This window comes from Anopheles merus, chromosome 3L (genome assembly GCF_017562075.2).
Source record: "Anopheles merus strain MAF chromosome 3L, AmerM5.1, whole genome shotgun sequence".
NCBI classification, from domain to species: Eukaryota; Metazoa; Arthropoda; class Insecta; order Diptera; family Culicidae; genus Anopheles; species Anopheles merus.
In genome coordinates this window covers 37,483,357-37,502,182 of record NC_054085.1, presented here as the reverse complement: position 1 = coordinate 37,502,182, position 18,826 = coordinate 37,483,357, and the positions used below count along the sequence as shown (strand labels likewise).

The window sequence follows — 18,826 nt, the reverse complement described above, 5'->3', positions numbered from 1 at the left end:
CCAGGTTGTTTGTGTTTTGGTTTAATTTGTTTCGTTTTAATTTTCTCTTTTTTTTTAACTTGTATCATGTCTCTCGAATCGAAGAATATGACTAGTACTGCTTTATTCTAAGGGTATCGTGGATTCTAAAATTAACTCCCTTTTCCCCTCCCTGTCCCTAAATCTCGAACGACGTGTTCTCCCCTAACATCCCCTCGGTCGGATGTGTGTGTGTGTGTCTATTAATCGCAGTTTTTGTTTTGTTAAAAAAGCTCATCAACTTTAAGAATTTGTAAGACGGGTTTGGTGCGCTACTGCTTTCTCTCCTGTCCCGCTATTCTTCTTCGTTGAGCTTTGTAGGCTTGAACGCGAGCTTGAATAGGTCGGAAAACAGTGGGTAAATATAGTGTGAGTTCGCTCTCTGGAGTACACCAACATTATTTTGGGTAAATATTCGCTCACACCTAAAGGTTTCGCTTTCTTTAAACGCTGGAAGATGATAACGAGGCAGAATAGGTGTTATTAGATAAGGATAGCTAGGAGGAGGAGTATAGTTTTAAGAGGAGGAGCATTAAAGCAGTAACTCCCCGGGTGGGGGTGCAAAATTTGTCTTTATCGCGGCGCCCCGTGCGATGATCTTCATCATCATCATCGTTGTTGTCTTCTTCGTCCGCGCTTCTCGGTCTCGATCTCGATAAGCAACACAGTGTAAGAGCGCATTTCTATAAGTATAGTTAATAGGCTAGCCGCGTGTGTGTGTGTGTGAAACGTGTGTTTGTGTCGATAAACTATGCATATTTCAACGTGCAAGAAGAAACAGGGATGGCTTCGAATATACTTTTGTGTTTGTTAAGAGGTCCGGCCGCTTGGAGCATACTTTTCGTTGCGCGCGTGTTCTAGCGTATTTGCATCTGATTTTGTTTTTACATATAAAATTGGAGAGAAAAACAATGTTGTGGTGGAGGCTTTGCATTTGTGTGGTGTCTCTGTGTGTGTGTTTGTGTTGGAGCAGAGGCCGCCTATTTTCGCTTTCTTAAAAAACGAGATCTCGCGTCACGGTCGCGCAAAAAAAAAAAAAAAAAACAGGCGCGCTAGAGTACGTTAGTGCTAGGTTTAATGGTGTGTGTGTGTCTGTGTTCAGTTGTCTTTCTTCACTTCCGCAGTGGCGGCGGGAGCACCGGCTGGAGCTGCCTCGGTCTTGGCCCTGGCCGTGGAGGAAGAACGCGGTAGAACGGCACGCAGGATCGGAGCGAGGAAGATGTTGCCACTGATGAAGAGAATGAAGCCGGAGAAGCGCACCACCGTGTAGATGTGCCACCATTTGTGGAAGCTGAGAAACACGAACGGCACCAAACACCAGCCGGCCCAGACGATGGTGTAGTACTTGAGCGCGACAAACACGAGCGCGCGCAGCAGCGGCTGCTGCTGAAGCAGTTGCTGCAACTTCTCGTTCTTCGCAAAGATTGGCTCCACCTGCGCAAAGAAGGGAAAATGGGGGAGGTAATGAAAAAAACGGCACTTTTCTCCACCGACCACCAAAGCCTAAAATACCTCCTTCTCCATCCGGATGACCATGAACTCGAGCAGGAATGTAATGTAGTAGCCGCTGTGGAAACCGTGCCAGATCGCGAGGAAGAACAGTGCGCCCAGGTGCGACAGCATGCGGTTGTTCAGGAAGCGCAAGCGCTTGTACACGTAGTTGGCGACCCACGTGTTCGTCTGCACGTTGAACGACTCGACGTAGTGGCCGTACTTGCTGGTGTTTTCGAACACGCCCACCCGGATGTTGCTGCAGCCGGACAGCTCGTCCGAGCAGTACTCCCGATCGCCCGGCTTTGCATCGATGTACGTGAGACCTGTGACGAGGTGCGATTAGCATCCACCGGCTAATTGAATTATCTCCCCATGCCCAACACTCACCGTAAATGACGGCGGCACCCTCCGCCAGCAGCCAAATCGAGATGTACTTGTACAGCGTAATGCGTCCCCAGCACCCGAGATAGATGTGCTTCATGAAGAGCGACTCCTGCTCGAACTCGCTCGACATCAGGTACGCGTCGGAGACGTACTGCGTGCCGACCTGGTTCACCACCAGATAGAACACGCCCTGCAGGAACTTCTTCGTCGCGTAGGCCGGCGCGTTCTGCGTGTGCGACTCGTACGCACCGGCAATGAAGCGCTGATAGCGCAGGAAGCTAAACTGGGGCCCCACGAGCACGGTGGCCGGGAAGTAGGTAAATGCAATCAGCTCGAGCAGCGACGGGGCGGGAATGCACTTGGCGTCCGGTTTGCCGTCCGCCTCCTTCTTCCTGCTGTCGGACAGGTCGAACGCGAGCCCGATCAGCCGCAGCACGAGCACGCAGTGCGGCATGGTCCATTTGATGTCGTACGTATCGCTCGTCGTGTAATAATAGCCTGTGCAAAAAGGGGGAATATTGTTAGCACATGCACAAGAGAAATTGGATGATTTTTTGATCGCTACATACCAATTAATAAGTACCCCATATGGTAGGTGAAGCTCACCGGCACCAGCAGCCTGCTCGTGCCCAGGAAGGTGTTGCACAGGAAGCTAACCGCAACGGCCAGCAGGCTGTGGTAGATGTCGGTGCCATAGTTGAACGCCACGATCGATAGGCCGGTGAAGGCAATGTAGAGATTGCGCTGCGTCGCGCCACCCTTGAGCTGTCGATAGACCGACCCGATCGGGTAGGCTGTTGTGTGTGTGTGTGCGGAGGCACAACGCAATCATCATCATCAACATGATTGTAGGGATTCATTGGCGGCGGCAGCGGCGTGGTCGTTGGTGGTGGAGCGTTTTTTTGTTCATTCCCGCGCGCGCGAAGGAAAGTGCAGAGTGAAAAGCGAGAAAGAAAACATAAATGTTAGCAGACGTTAAATATAAAACGGCTAAAAATATATGCCCACCCCCCCCCCCCCCCCCCCCCCAACGTCTCCTCGTTCCGCGTGGGGCCGGCCCACTACATTCAATCGATAGACCGGTGGAGGCCACCACCTGCTTTCTTCCCTCACCAGCACCACCACACACTCCATCATTGCGCGAAATGGCGAAAGGCCCTTGTGGTGTGTGCATGCAATTTGTGGGATTCGCCACCCCACCCGTAATGTTGCCGCGTGCGCTATGTTGCAAGTGTGGCCAGCCAGCCAGCCAGCCCGCAGTTATATCACGGCTTATCGAATGAGGGGCTTTTCGTAACGCGGACAGAGGCCGTCTTCTCTTGCACACATGATGGTGAATTAGCAATGTTGTTGCGTATCTGCTACGCGCGTGTGTGTGTGGGCGATACGCACACGTGTCTTATGCACCGAAAAATAAAAAAAAAAGCTTACCAAAGAGAACGGAAAGAATGAGCCGAATGGCGGGTACCGATGCACCGCTCGCACTCGCAAGGGCTTCCACCGGGTTGATCATGTTGCTGCGTGCTCCTGGCCGGTTGCGGTAAAAGTCAACGATTTTCCCCCGGCGATGAGCGCCACTGCTTCTTCTCGGCCGTTAAATGCCACGTTCACGCAGGCCTTTAGGTGGGTACTTGGGGCCGCCGTCAACCTGATTTACACCCAAAAGAGAGACGAGCAAACAAAACAACAAATTATATAATTTATGTAGTTTATCGCACTGCACCAGTGGCAGCAGCACGGAGTGAGGGGAGCGAGGGAATGCAACGCATGTCTCAACAACAAACACAGTTCAACAAGCAGGCCTTGGATTAGACTTTCCAACCCTTAATCCTTCGATAGAGAGTGTGTTGGTGTGTTGGTGTGTGAGTGTGTGCGAGCCTGCGAGATGGCCTTCGCCTTCACGGCCTGACCCTTCTTCAACCGTGGCTTGCAGTTATTGCGACGTGCTGTAATGTTTTTCTTACAGAGCGCTCGGGGTTTGACACAGTTTCCAAAACGCGGACCCGCGCTCGGCCTCGATCAACACGCAGCGTGCGCTATCGCACCACAAACACGACTGACGATGATGCTGTGTGTGGGGCTGTGTGCGACGGGGCTAGCGTAAAATCGGCGTAGTAGTAAAACGGCTCCTAGATGCGAGGGCAGCCAAAGGAGAAGGGAGATGGCACACAGGATGCAAAACAAGGCCTCGCAACAACACACACTTTTCTCCCGTGTTTTGAACGGCACCGACAGTAAACAGCCAAACAATGGAACCTTCACGAACGCGTGGACCACACTTTTCCGGCCGCAAAACGTACTTTTCACACTTGGTTCATTCATGAAACTGGTCCCCACTCTCTGCGGTACAGCACACGGTGGAAAAATCGACAAACTAATCGAATTAAGGTAGCACCACTTGCACTTGCACTAGTCAGTCCCAGGTTTTGCTGTGTTTTTGCAATGCTAATTCCGCTACCCTCCGCGGCCCCAGCGGGGGTTCGATGTACGGATGCGAGTGGTACAAATTCGCGAAAAAGGTTACAAATTCGCCCGAAAAAGACCCCCCTCACAGCTCCGGAGGAGGAACACTTACGAATACAACTCGTCGGTGCTAGTCAACAGTGTGGCCAGATTATTTTGGCAGATTTCGACAGGAGCACCAAGGAGGAGTCACTCTGCCCGCAGGACAGGGCGGCCACCCTTCAAAAGCCCTCGCTCGAAACGTCAAAAACCGTCGCAAGTACTTAAAAATAACGTCGATAAACGAAAAATCGGTAGGTTTAGAGTGTTTTTTTTTGTGAATCGGTAGGAATACAGATAAATCGGTATTTCTGGTCACTCTGGTAATCAACAGAATGCGTGTTGCGAAAACGAAACAAACGAAGCCGTGGCCACATGAAAGCGTGAAGCGTAGGATATGGTGGAGGTACGAATGGAATACAAATATGGCTTTTAGACACCCGAAAACGGTAGTTCGTTGTTAAAAGAAGAAAAATGATGTGTTTATGTTGCTCATAATTGTGATTTCGTGTAACCGAAGTTGGAAAAATACATTTTCGTGAGTGCGCGATGGTTAAGCTGTGGCCAAAGCTGTGCAACATGCGGCAAATGACACATCAACTGTCAGACGTTTAGTTTGACGGGAGTTACAGTTGTTTGAGATGAACCGTTTTTTTACAGTAGTGTGCATGACTTTTGCAACAATCACAATGAAAATGATGATTTTACGAGCTGGGTCGTCCGTTTCCATGCGTACAACATGGCCAGCCCTCCCGGAGCCTGACTAGCTTGATACACTGCACGTCAATGAGGTCGTCGTACATCTCGTATCTACTTCATCTATGGCATAACAACAGTGAGGTCGCTCAAGGCAACCCAAATAGCCAGCTCGTACTTTATAGCTGATTTAGGGCTGTTTAACGAAAAATCGTTCCGATGTCGTACTTTGTGGCTGATTAACAGATAGACGGTACTTTGCGGAACTATGGAGCTTTTTAACAGGCACATGGTACTTTTTGGAACTTTGCGGCTGATTAGCACTATGTGTAGGGTTCATGGTGGAACTTGAAGGCTTGTTAAGAGTGTGTATCGAACTTGGTGGAACTTTATAGCTTTTTAATGCATGGCATCGGTACAAGGTGGATCTTGTCAAAGTGTCAAAGAGAGACGCCGTCAATCATCTCATTGCTGCTGTACAACTTAGATAAGTTAATTAAAGAATGAATATTGAGTGAAGTGATTGTGAATTATCAGTAAATTGTGTAAAATTTTGTGTAATTCATCAATACAAAAGTTTTAAAAATATACATATGTGTTTAAACGAAACAAATCTTGTTGTTTATTTCATCGATGACGCTTGCTTGAAAATAAAACACACAGAAAAATAATCCCTGGCATCGTGGCATAAGGAAGCTGCTTAGGCGCTGTTTGAAAGACCCACATAGAACTTTGCCTGCTTTCTTCCCTCACCAGCACCACCACACACTCCATCATTGCGCGAAATGGCGAAAGGCCCTTGTGGTGTGTGCATGCAATTTGTGGGATTCGCCACCCCACCCGTAATGTTGCCGCGTGCGCTATGTTGCAAGTGTGGCCAGCCAGCCAGCCAGCCCGCAGTTATATCACGGCTTATCGAATGAGGGGCTTTTCGTAACGCGGACAGAGGCCGTCTTCTCTTGCACACATGATGGTGAATTAGCAATGTTGTTGCGTATCTGCTACGCGCGTGTGTGTGTGGGCGATACGCACACGTGTCTTATGCACCGAAAAATAAAAAAAAAGCTTACCAAAGAGAACGGAAAGAATGAGCCGAATGGCGGGTACCGATGCACCGCTCGCACTCGCAAGGGCTTCCACCGGGTTGATCATGTTGCTGCGTGCTCCTGGCCGGTTGCGGTAAAAGTCAACGATTTTCCCCCGGCGATGAGCGCCACTGCTTCTTCTCGGCCGTTAAATGCCACGTTCACGCAGGCCTTTAGGTGGGTACTTGGGGCCGCCGTCAACCTGATTTACACCCAAAGAGAGACGAGCAAACAAAACAACAAATTATATAATTTATGTAGTTTATCGCACTGCACCAGTGGCAGCAGCACGGAGTGAGGGGAGCGAGGGAATGCAACGCATGTCTCAACAACAAACACAGTTCAACAAGCAGGCCTTGGATTAGACTTTCCAACCCTTAATCCTTCGATAGAGAGTGTGTTGGTGTGTTGGTGTGTGAGTGTGTGCGAGCCTGCGAGATGGCCTTCGCCTTCACGGCCTGACCCTTCTTCAACCGTGGCTTGCAGTTATTGCGACGTGCTGTAATGTTTTTCTTACAGAGCGCTCGGGGTTTGACACAGTTTCCAAAACGCGGACCCGCGCTCGGCCTCGATCAACACGCAGCGTGCGCTATCGCACCACAAACACGACTGACGATGATGCTGTGTGTGGGGCTGTGTGCGACGGGGCTAGCGTAAAATCGGCGTAGTAGTAAAACGGCTCCTAGATGCGAGGGCAGCCAAAGGAGAAGGGAGATGGCACACAGGATGCAAAACAAGGCCTCGCAACAAACACACACTTTTCTCCCGTGTTTTGAACGGCACCGACAGTAAACAGCCAAACAATGGAACCTTCACGAACGCGTGGACCACACTTTTCCGGCCGCAAAACGTACTTTTCACACTTGGTTCATTCATGAAACTGGTCCCCACTCTCTGCGGTACAGCACACGGTGGAAAAATCGACAAACTAATCGAATTAAGGTAGCACCACTTGCACTTGCACTAGTCAGTCCCAGGTTTTGCTGTGTTTTTTGCAATGCTAATTCCGCTACCCTCCGCGGCCCCAGCGGGGGTTCGATGTACGGATGCGAGTGGTACAAATTCGCGAAAAAGGTTACAAATTCGCCCGAAAAAGACCCCCCTCACAGCTCCGGAGGAGGAACACTTACGAATACAACTCGTCGGTGCTAGTCAACAGTGTGGCCAGATTATTTTGGCAGATTTCGACAGGAGCACCAAGGAGGAGTCACTCTGCCCGCAGGACAGGGCGGCCACCCTTCAAAAGCCCTCGCTCGAAACGTCAAAAACCGTCGCAAGTACTTAAAAATAACGTCGATAAACGAAAAATCGGTAGGTTTAGAGTGTTTTTTTTTGTGAATCGGTAGGAATACAGATAAATCGGTATTTCTGGTCACTCTGGTAATCAACAGAATGCGTGTTGCGAAAACGAAACAAACGAAGCCGTGGCCACATGAAAGCGTGAAGCGTAGGATATGGTGGAGGTACGAATGGAATACAAATATGGCTTTTAGACACCCGAAAACGGTAGTTCGTTGTTAAAAGAAGAAAAATGATGTGTTTATGTTGCTCATAATTGTGATTTCGTGTAACCGAAGTTGGAAAAATACATTTTCGTGAGTGCGCGATGGTTAAGCTGTGGCCAAAGCTGTGCAACATGCGGCAAATGACACATCAACTGTCAGACGTTTAGTTTGACGGGAGTTACAGTTGTTTGAGATGAACCGTTTTTTTACAGTAGTGTGCATGACTTTTGCAACAATCACAATGAAAATGATGATTTTACGAGCTGGGTCGTCCGTTTCCATGCGTACAACATGGCCAGCCCTCCCGGAGCCTGACTAGCTTGATACACTGCACGTCAATGAGGTCGTCGTACATCTCGTATCTACTTCATCTATGGCATAACAACAGTGAGGTCGCTCAAGGCAACCCAAATAGCCAGCTCGTACTTTATAGCTGATTTAGGGCTGTTTAACGAAAAATCGTTCCGATGTCGTACTTTGTGGCTGATTAACAGATAGACGGTACTTTGCGGAACTATGGAGCTTTTTAACAGGCACATGGTACTTTTTGGAACTTTGCGGCTGATTAGCACTATGTGTAGGGTTCATGGTGGAACTTGAAGGCTTGTTAAGAGTGTGTATCGAACTTGGTGGAACTTTATAGCTTTTTAATGCATGGCATCGGTACAAGGTGGATCTTGTCAAAGTGTCAAAGAGAGACGCCGTCAATCATCTCATTGCTGCTGTACAACTTAGATAAGTTAATTAAAGAATGAATATTGAGTGAAGTGATTGTGAATTATCAGTAAATTGTGTAAAATTTTGTGTAATTCATCAATACAAAAGTTTTAAAAATATACATATGTGTTTAAACGAAACAAATCTTGTTGTTTATTTCATCGATGACGCTTGCTTGAAAATAAAACACACAGAAAAATAATCCCTGGCATCGTGGCATAAGGAAGCTGCTTAGGCGCTGTTTGAAAGACCCACATAGAACTTTGATGCTGTTTATCTACTGGAAAAGGCGAATTAGAGCAGCGATCTTTAGCGTGCCAAAATGAGCTGCTTAAGTAATTCTGGCTATTTGGGAAGCCTGTAGTGGGCTTGGCTTCCATTGACTTATTGATTATCCATAGCAGTATAGTCAGTCCTATGCATGAGGGCACGGTCAATTTGGGGCTTGAACTCATGACGGGCATGTTGTTATTAAGTCGTACAAGTTGACGACTGTCTACACATAAGGGGCCAAGTATCCTTTTGAGCATCTTCCTCACGAACGCGGTTACGAGGGTTTCGTCAGGACTGGACTGTGTCTATGTCTTAGAGGCGTATGTGAGTACCTTCACGACAGGTTCTTTGAGCTGAACTGATTTTTCAGGCTGTAGAATAACCGGATGGCAGCCAGCATCCTTGTGCGCAACTCTGCTCTGCTGTCGTCGTGATCTTTGACCCAAGATCTGGGTGAAATCTGGGACGACTTGAAAAGTGCGTTCACCTATCTGCACGTCACGCCTCCGTAGATTTGGATTATTTATTGGTAGTACCGCAGATGTTGCCACCATCAGTTTGGTCTGTGCCTCGTTTATTTTCAATCTAAGGTTCTCTGCTTCTCGAAACTAGAGAACAAAATTATTCTGAAATAGTACAGTTATTTCCTGAAACATATCATACCAAATTCAATGTGATCTTGATCATCAATTCACATTATTTTATTTTCTTTCGGTGATGCAAATGATGATGAGATTTGAGATTAATTATAGGACAGACATCGACCTCGGGATATGCAATCGCCCTGATACGTTTATCTTATTTGACTTACAGTCCATCCAGGCATCTTGACGATGACAAGACAGCAGCAGCAAATGATGGGTAGAGCATGTCAAGAATCCAGCTACGAACCTGTCCTGACTCGATCAAGAAGGTCCTTGAGCCGAAAAAAAGTTCAAGTATTTCGGTTAGTGAGTTTTAGATACAATTTTTTGATTAGCTTTGTTTGAATTGCTCTCACTACTAATCACGTGCTGCACACCAAGAAAAACGCAAAGCGGACGCCCAGTGGTTTAAAGCACATTTACGAAATATTTTTATTACTATACTCTTGTACAATACAATATCATTTTTTTCTTCTTTTCCCTTTTGTTTTCATGTTTTTTATTCTGCTCTTCTGTTTTGTTTTGCTTTAATCGGTACAATATTTCATGCATCAAGTGTCAATATTTGTTCTCGGCGACCCAAAACCTGTTCTTTTGCGCGGATGCTTCTCTGTCTCTCTTTCGTTTTCTTTGTTTCTGGTAATGCAATCGGATTATGCGCATTTTGTTTGTTTGTTTGTTTGTTTGTTCGCCATTTCCGGAAACCATGGAATACTGTATGTTGGTGGTCCGAGGGTTTACTGTCCACTGTCTGATCCCCCCCGCGACTTCCGCACGTCAGCCGGCATAACCCTTGATTTTGTTTCTCTTTCTCTCTCTCTCTCTCTCTCTCTCTCTATCTCTCTCTCTCTCTCTCTCTCTCTCTCTATCTATCTATCTCTCTCTCTTTTTCCTTTGTACGTGTGTGTAGCCTCTAGTTTTGCTGGAGAGTTAAATACGCAAAGAGTGTGTATATCTGCTGGGTTGTGCCATTACTTTTTTTTTTTTTTTGGTTGGTGAGGATCGTAAGGGGATCATAGTACTACTAGTGGGAATAGAGCGGAATAGCGGGAGATAAGTGGGCCCACGAAGGTCCAGGCAATCCCGGAACGATCATCAATCGCCCCTGTGTACGATCATGCTCATCGGGCTATAGTTATACCATCTAATTGACCTTATTATATGTTTGGGTTTGATTTGAAGCGTTTTTGGTATAAAAAAATCCCAACGGAAATACGATGACCAACTACCAAAAACGGGGGGGTACGAGATTTGTCTTAACGGTAGGGTGTTTTGTGCAGAGTTGGATGTGCTCCATTGTTGCTTTCAGGGCAATCAGGGCATATGGGGACGCCTGGTAGAAAGTAAAATCGAAAATCGAAAATAGTAGTTGAGGTTCGATTTGAAGATGATCACTTCCTTCACAAAAAATGGCAAGGAAAGTGAACGTCAGCCTTGATGTTTGTTGTGTCCATTTGCGGGATTTTGTTCCGTGTGTTCCTGATCGTTCGCAAACTTTTGGCGCAAAATTGGTCGCCGCCTTGATCGCTGCAGTGTTCGGTTTCGGTGTAGGTTTTGTTTGTGTGATTTGTCTGCCTTGCTGCTGCTACTACGTTTCGTTCGGCGCAGTTTGGATTCCATTTTTGGTTTTGTGCTGCTTGCTGATTGATTGTGTTCTGTATCGAGAGGTAATACACTAACAAAACGAATATACAACCCACACAGCTTTAACTCATATCACTAATACGGGCATCACTAGTTGTGCTACTTTTGTTTTACTGTGTATCTCCCCTATCGCTCTCTCTCTCTCTCTCTTCCTCTTTGTTTTGTGTGTTTTTCTTTTTAGATGAATATTTTCCTCTGCTTTTATGCTGCCACGCGACTATCGCTTCTCTAAACATTTCCAAACACGCGCGTACGACGACTCGCCATTTTCCTAAAGGAAAATCCAACAAAAAAGTGATGATTTTCTTTTCTTTTTAATTATTATTGCCAATTTGTGTTACTCGTCTCGAAGCTCGTCTCGCTATAAAAATGGAAAACGGTTTTCATTTATATGTTTGCCTCATCGGTTGTCTGCAGTTGCCTTTTTTTCCCCATCGCCTCACCCCTTGTTTTGCTTTGTTTTGCTTATTGTACAATCATATCATCCCAAAAACACTCAACCGGGAGCGCGCCCATCGATCAACGGAACGATCGGGAAGAGATTGAGATTGATCAATTGATCGCTTAATCTTACCATCTCGCCCAACATGGAGCGCCCAAACAAACCCCCGTCCCGTTGATGAGCTCTTGTTCGTGTGCTTGTTCTTGTTGTGAATTTGCTGCCATTGTGGGGGTATTTTTGTGTGTATAAAAATGGTTCAACATTCATCCCTCAGCTTCACAATGGTTGTCTCACTACAGTTTACAGTACTGCTTCTACCTGTTTGCTATGTATAATATTTTTCTTGTTTGCTTTTGATTCGTCACTGTACGCCGCACTGTACTACTTCTTTTTTTCCTTTTTCACCGAACCATCTGGAACAATATTTCTTTAGTATGATTCTTTCGCTACTTTTCTACGCACGAGTTTTTCTTCTTCTTCTTCCTCAGCTGCTTCTGATCGCAAAATTGCTCTAACACCGTGTTTAGCGCCGCTGGATCGAACACTACAAAGATTCATGTATTTGTTTGCACTACGGGTAACGAATAACCCTACCGTTTGTTCTGATGCAGTGACGCGACGACTCACGTCCCCTACACTAAAGCTGACACGACACGAGGGCGCTAAGATCAATGTCTTCTTTCACGCTGCTCCGATCTCTCTTTTTTCTGCAGGGTATCGTTTTGTTTTGCTGATCGATTTAACTACTTAGTATGCCTGCCCCTTCACAACATGGATGATGATTGATGGTACCGGGAAGGCCTGATTTATGAGGAGGGGAGCATCCAAATTGCCCTCCAAATGCAGCGGGAAGATACATTTGTCATACGGGTTGCATACTGTTAGGCGGTTTGTGTGAGAAAGATACCCAAAGCATCGGCTAACAACTGGCTTACTCCCTTTCTCCGGCAAGACCTTCCGCCATGATCATGAAACAGTTGTTAAGGGTTAGCACGGATCTAGTGCGGGGAGGGCTTCCCTTTTTTTGCTTCTAAATTCCTACCATCCTCCCCATTCAACACTTACTGTTACTAGTACGTTTAACTGTCGCTTTTTGCAACTACGAGACCGTCGTGTTTTTTGGGGTTTGAAGCGCTCGGAAACTGGACAATTTGCACTACGCGAATATATAAAAGGATCAACTACACTCACTCGTAACTTGTTTCTCCGATGTGTGTTTTTGTGTGTTTGTGCGTGTGCATGTGTGCGATTGGGTGTGTATTTTCTTGTCTTGTGTTTTCCTTTTTGCATAACAATTTCGAACAGTTGTGAACAAACAAGATGAATACCTTTTACGTGTGTTTCGCTTTGACCAATTGCAATGAAACCGAAACGTTTTCTCTTCCGCTTTCCAAGCTGCCAGTACATTCGGGGGTGGGAAAACAAATTGCCAAGTACTTTTGACTTGACTCTTTTCTGTCGCGCTGTTGCGCTGAACATCACCGACACCGGCCGAATAAAACCGATCATAAAGCTACTTAAGCAGACAAGGATCACTTAGTATTTCTGATTATGTAATGGTAATGGCCTCCTTTGCTTGCGCCTCCTTCCCTCCAATCCAACACAGGGTACATCTAAACTAAAAGCAGCCAAATCACTTCAAATCACTTTCGAGCGTTACGGTTGCACGACTTCTTTGGAAGCAAATCCACTATCACTCTAGTCTCGAATCCGGCCTCCGGGGAAAAAAGCCTAAAAGCTTGGTGGATTTACTCTGCCTGCCTGATCAGGGTAAAACTGGAGTCGGAAAAGATGCTGAACAGATGATGGGTTCGTGTTTGCTTGGTAATTTCTGTGCCATGAATCGTACTGCACCTTCAATACGCCTAAAGGTATACCATTCGCATGACAAAATTACCTTCTTACAAGCTTCTCCATGCAGCTGTTCATCGTCTTTCGAGCAGTTTCTTCCCGCCAATGTCAACCATGAGTTCTCCGTTCTCGATCGAATGTGGGCTATGGCGAATGCATCTACTAATGCATCTCTTCGGTTGGGATGTACTTCCTTTGCTCTCGTTTACTACACTGCATCACTACCACTAGGTTGCACTATTATTACTTTAATCATAATACATTATTATGAGACATTCTTTTCTCCTTCCATTTTGTGTTTTCACTTTAAGGCTGCCTGGTCGCACGATCAATTCTTAGGAGTTCGCCCGCATGACGTGTTCCACTCGTCGCATCATCACACGCTGAGCACGACGGTAGTCGCGTTCAGCTTGCAATTAGTCTCGGCTAGTTTATCGTGTTTGAATATTTTATCGAAATTTCTGAACGGCTTCGTCGAAACCACCCCCCAACAAAACACCGTTAATAGGCTCCCAATCTTCTGTGCCCCATCACCCCGTACACTCGCCGGACACTCTTTGGATGTAAATACCTTAAACGCACCTGCCCGGCCTCCAGAAGAACGGGGAGCGGTTTTGGGATAATAGGTTTCCCGCTCGAGGAGAGGGAGCTGGAGACAGCCTCCGACCTCCGATTTGGTATGTTCTCACTATAAAATGATATTTTGCCTCTCGCCTGCTTAATACTGCTGTTCAGCTGTCCCAGGGACATTTTAGCTCCTTTCTGCTTCTTTCTAACAGGTTGCCGTGGCTATCCTCCACGACGGGATTAGTTCTACCCACCACACGCTAACTCTACAAATGGCGCTCTTTTTGTCTAACGACGACAACGACGATGATTTCGATAATGTATATGTATGCATATACCACACACACACGCACACACGTGCGCGCACGCTGGTCAGCAGAAGAGGGTTTTGGAGTGGCTGCTGTGCCGGGAGTCGGGTCCACGTCCCCTACCAAGGACCTGCACATTGGCAGACAGGGATGCGCAATGGAGAAGCTTTAATGGAGGACTCCGCTGATGTGTCTCATCATCATCATCATCTCGCCCCCGTAAAACTAGGCGACACTGTTGTATGGGTTCGAGTGTGTGTATGTGTATGTGTGTGTGTGGTGACTATACCCTTAGCCATCTAGGAGGTGCCCCTGCGTCTAGGTGGGCGCTCAGGACGCTCGGTTCGGTTCGTCGCTCAGCTTGGTGGCGGGCGTACTGCTGGAGGTGGTGTTGTCGACGTTGTTGTTGGCACTTGCTTCGTAGCCCGCTACCAGCGTTTCGATGATGAACTTGATGGTGAGCTTGTAGATTCCCTCCACGTTCTGCGTGTACCGGTCGCCCAGCGTGGTCGAGACGGCGGACAGGAACGGTTCCTCGATGCGCTGTTGCGCGGGAAGGTTGCGGTGGAATACACAAAGAAACCCGTGGGTCAACAATTAGTAACGAAATTAGACGCCAGGAAATTGGATGGAGCGAAAGGAAAATTCAACGCCCATGATTCAATTAGCGATCGATCCGACAAATTCAAGCAAAAAGGAGTCCCCTTCACAGAGAAGTCCTTTTTGGTAGGGGTTTTTTTTTTGTCGTATGCTGTCTGAAAGCTTTCACACAACTTTTCCCCCCATTCGGATGGTGGTGTCTGTGCGTGTGTTTGTAATGCAATTACCCAAAAATACTCCTGCTTGAAGCCGGGTATGCGCCGGTGGGACGCACCGACCTGGTGGATGAACTCGAAGAACGTATCCAAATCGTCCAGCCCCCGGATGCCCTCGTCCAGCGTGTTCATCACCTTGTTCGCGTGCTCCTGCAGCTCCTCGGACGTGGCCTGCTCCTCCTTCGTCTTCAGCTCCTTGAATTTGGCGAACATGTTCAACAGGTCCGCATGCTCCTCGAACAATCTGGAATCAGAAATGTAGTGGAAGGGGTGGGGGGGGGGAGGGTGTGAAAAACAGAGAGTATGCGTACAGGGGAGAGGGGTGTCGAAACAGGTGCCAAAAAGGATTTGTGAATATTTTATCAGCACCGAGCGCGTGTATCTAGGTTGATGGATGATGGATAGAAAAAGCAGGGGGGGAAAGCAGCAGAGAGGCAGGGTTGGGCGGGGGTTAAAGGGGAGGAAATTGACAGGAAGCACCAAAGGCACAAGTTTCCCACTTTGGAAATACCCACACAACATGATGAGCTATTTGTGTAACGGTTGCATGTTACGAGCTCATTCCAAATGCGAAAGTGCTGTTACGCCGATTGCATAGTTTTAGGCGTTTTGTTGGGCTCGGCTCACAGCGAACGGGTGTTTACTACGAGGGCAACTACCAATTGCTACCTGGGGCTTCCAAAACAAAACTCCACAAAAGTTGAACTTGTTTCACAGCAGAACAGGTTGCAATGCATAAATCAGTTCCATTTACTATCGGGATGGAGAGGAAAAAAACAAAACAATACAACAAGGATGTTTCTTTTCAGTAACAAATTGAACAGATTTCGTTGCTTCCTTTGCTGTCATTTGATCCAGTAAAGAAGGTGAGGGGGGTAGGTAAAGCAGGGGTAAAAGTGTAAAAAAGTTCCCTTCTCCCTTCTCTCATCCCATCCCTCTCTTTCTTCCCTCCCTCAACGATCGCTAGAACAAACGGCCGGGCAGAGATTGAGTTTTCTCGTACGTCATCTTTCGGGCTCCGTTTCCTGTCCGTAATGCTTCAGGCCACAAACCAGGCAGCAGCAGCAGCAGCAGGCCGACAGCCTCTAAAGCAAGCCAGAGCAGAGAAATAAAAATAGACATCCCCCTTTCCCGACCAACGTGTGGACATATTCACGAACAAGACCTCCCATCGTATGGATGGGCGCCCACCAGCGTCGGAAAAGGTCCTTTTCACGTAGCCACTGACAAGGGAATACCGGCGAACGCAAGTGCAGATAAAACAAAAAAATAAAGCCTCCCTTACCCCCCCCCCCCCTGAAAAGCGGACGAAGCGGCCCTCTCATAAAGCATAGCGCAAGGAGTAAAAAGAGGATCCCCCGTCACGGTTCGTGCTGCTGCTGCTGCCTTTTTGTTTTTGTCTTCCTCGGCTTTGCGATTCCTTCTTTCGCACGAAACGGCTCCTTCCGGTGACCCCTCGCGGGAGAGCCCGTAGTCGAATTATAGTAAATCAATTTTGTTTATGACACCCGGCGGCGACGGTGCTGCTGCTGCTGCTGCTGCTGACCCGATGACGTCGGTCCACCGGGACAGATATTCCTTCGCGTGGCCATCAATCGTGTGTGTCCCTTTACCTTTTTTGCTTCGCTCGTTTTTATTTTTGTAAGGTGGTTAAGGTGGGATTGGACACGGGGAAAAAAAAGAGAGAAAAGATGCGCCAACAACACGCCACACGCCACTTGGACGGAGGACGTCTCAGCCGTCTCGCCGTTCAAAACCCACCGTAGCCGATGAGCAGGCTTATTGATTACATGCTAATTTTTCACCGGCACCCACCGAACCGAACCATAACCAGGGGGCTTCCACCAACGCCGGGCGGCTTGACTTATTGGAGGACCTGCAGCGGCGGCAGGACCATCCTTGTTTATGAGGGTGCGGAAACGCCGGGGCGGGTCTCCGGAACGGAAACATAAAACCGATGAAATAAAACATCATCGAGGCTAGATGGATGGGTGCTGGCCGGAACTAATACGCCCCAGCCCTGTGGACGAGGCTGAACATTCCACCCCCCCCCCTCTTCCCTCCCTCTCTCTCTCCTTCTGCCCAGTTCAATATCGGTGCTTATTACACACACAAGAGGGAAGGGATGGGGATGCGATGGAAAAAAGGAATCGATCTCACTCGATTTGCCTGTGCCGGAAGCTGGCGTGAAACGTGCAGGAAAGACATTGGTACATCTAGGAAGGCAGGGGGAGGGGACTCACTTGATGAACATGGTGATCCCGGTCGTCTCCATCGCCCGGCTGATGCCCTTCCACGAGGCCACCATCGTGTACTTCTGCTTGGCGGTGAGCGGCAACCGGCTGTCCACTGGCGGGGGCCCGCAAGCGTCCAGGCTCGGCAGATTGTTCGACTTGGAGTTGCCCCCGTTGCTACTGCTGGCCAGCTTCGTTAGCTCACAACCCATGGCGTTTCTTTTTCTATTTGTTTGTGAAGTCTGTGTGTAAGTGTGAATGTGTCTGTTTTTTTTTTTGCAACTGTTTTGTATTGGTCTTGTTGTTCAACTTTGTTGCTCGCTTTTGTGCGTTCGTTCCCAACCACCCAAACGGGGCACCGCGGAAGGGATGAATAGTTATCGCATTCTGGTTACCATTTTTTACTTCTTCACTTTATTCTGACTTTTTGCAACACTTTTCTTTTGGTTTTTTATTGCCTTTTTCACTTTTTCACTTTTTTATACTGATTATACTAACTTTGTTTTTGTTTTTCTTTCACTTTTTCACTATTTTCTTCAGTTTACTAGCTGTTATAAAGAATTTTATTAGCATGGGACTTTCCTTTCCCCTTTTCTTTTCTCTAAATCACTAAAACACAATCATGTTGCTCTCGCAAGGTTTTGCTCCCAACCACGGACCGGCTTTTTCCACCACTTTTTCCTCCCCGAACAAATGATGAAATGGCACCGCCAACAAGAGCACACCCGTACATATGTGGATCAGCTATTGCCTCCCCCCCCCCGCCCCATTCCCTCTCCACTGCTAAACAACAAGCGCTCCAACAACCTCGAACAACAGCCAGCAGCACTATTGTTTCAACCACGTTGTTTTGCACTCTTGCCAGCCGGGAGCACTTTTCGCTTCGGTTCGTTCGGGGTTTATTATTTTCGCTTCCTCCCGGATGCATTGCAGAATCCCGCGATTTGCTCTATGTTTCTCTCCGCTTCCGCTCTCTCTCTCTCTCTCTTTTCTTAGGTACACTAACACACTTGCAGAGAGCCACTCGCACACAGTAGTTCGTTCGGTTGCCCCACTCTTCGGCTTCGGCACAAAACCGTTGCCTAACGTGATGAAAATGCTGTTTGTAAAGGTGAGCAAAAAGGGAATTTACGGGCACTATTATCCTTGGTGTGCTCACCAAATGGAGCCAATATACGGGGGGAGGGGGTGGGGGGAGCTGGGCGACGAACTAAGAAGTGGTAACAAAAAGGATGCACAAAGCAGGAAAAACGAACACAAAAAATAAAGCACTCAGCCTACTCAGATAGGTAGGAAAAGGGATGTGAAAACGGGGAGAAGCAACCATCCAGGCCTGCAGGACATTTGCTGCTTCGGTACACTACAACAACACACGCTCACTATAAACACACATGCACACACAAACACACACACACACACACACACACACACACAGGGACAGTGCGCGCGGCCACTTGAGCTCGTCGGGGTTGGACAAGCGCTTCAAGGGTCCTGGAGCACGAGTTTTGATGTAATACACTTAGCTACCTTTATCTGATTGCCTGCCTATCCACCCATCCACATAATTATGCACACACACACACACACAGGGACACAGGCCCACCCACTCACTGCGAGTGGCTTGCGACATATAAGCGTGACACGTTT

At 47.6% G+C, this 18,826-nt stretch overlaps 2 protein-coding genes across 8 annotated transcripts; both read right to left on the bottom strand.

The window, feature by feature from the left end:
• Positions 1 to 8: 8 nt before the first annotated feature.
• LOC121600189 (lysophospholipid acyltransferase 5) lies at positions 9 to 7,396 on the bottom strand. 7 transcript variants are annotated; one of them, XM_041928599.1, is made up of 6 exons: positions 7,310 to 7,396; positions 6,165 to 6,381; positions 2,466 to 2,690; positions 1,900 to 2,394; positions 1,531 to 1,835; positions 9 to 1,452 (listed from the first exon to the last, which is right to left on the bottom strand). In XM_041928599.1, exons 2-6 carry the CDS (start codon positions 6,244 to 6,246, stop codon positions 1,117 to 1,119), a joined length of 1,443 nt encoding a protein of 480 aa, XP_041784533.1. In that variant the 5' UTR covers positions 6,247 to 6,381; positions 7,310 to 7,396; the 3' UTR covers positions 9 to 1,116. The 7 variants fall into 7 exon arrangements, with proteins under 7 accessions (XP_041784533.1, XP_041784528.1, XP_041784532.1 ...); XM_041928594.1 differs by lacking the exon at positions 7,310 to 7,396 and adding an exon at positions 6,697 to 7,303; XM_041928598.1 differs by lacking the exon at positions 7,310 to 7,396 and adding an exon at positions 7,034 to 7,303.
• A 2,880-nt stretch (positions 7,397 to 10,276) lies between these two features.
• On the bottom strand, positions 10,277 to 17,685 carry LOC121599362 (neuroglobin-like). The gene is made up of 3 exons (XM_041927099.1): positions 17,189 to 17,685; positions 14,958 to 15,189; positions 10,277 to 14,673 (listed from the first exon to the last, which is right to left on the bottom strand). Exons 1-3 carry the CDS (start codon positions 17,389 to 17,391, stop codon positions 14,461 to 14,463), a joined length of 648 nt encoding a protein of 215 aa, XP_041783033.1. The 5' UTR covers positions 17,392 to 17,685; the 3' UTR covers positions 10,277 to 14,460.
• Between the last annotated feature and the right edge of the window lie 1,141 nt (positions 17,686 to 18,826).

Bases quoted from the DNA above. Each gene is read 5' to 3' on its own strand.
- LOC121600189 (XM_041928599.1), bottom strand. From the start codon at position 6,246: ATGATCAACCCGGTGGAAGCCCTTGCGAGTGCGAGCGGTGCATCGGTA. The intron at 2,395-2,465 runs GTATGTAGCGAT...CTTTTTGCACAG, and splicing joins TATGGGGTACTTATTAATTG to GCTATTATTACACGACGAGC. The intron at 1,836-1,899 runs GTGAGTGTTGGG...ACCTCGTCACAG, and splicing joins GGGTGCCGCCGTCATTTACG to GTCTCACGTACATCGATGCA.
- LOC121599362 (XM_041927099.1), bottom strand. From the start codon at position 17,391: ATGGGTTGTGAGCTAACGAAGCTGGCCAGCAGTAGCAACGGGGGCAAC. The intron at 15,190-17,188 runs GTGAGTCCCCTC...TTCTGATTCCAG, and splicing joins GGGATCACCATGTTCATCAA to ATTGTTCGAGGAGCATGCGG. The intron at 14,674-14,957 runs GTAATTGCATTA...CCCGCGCAACAG, and splicing joins TCAAGCAGGAGTATTTTTGG to CGCATCGAGGAACCGTTCCT.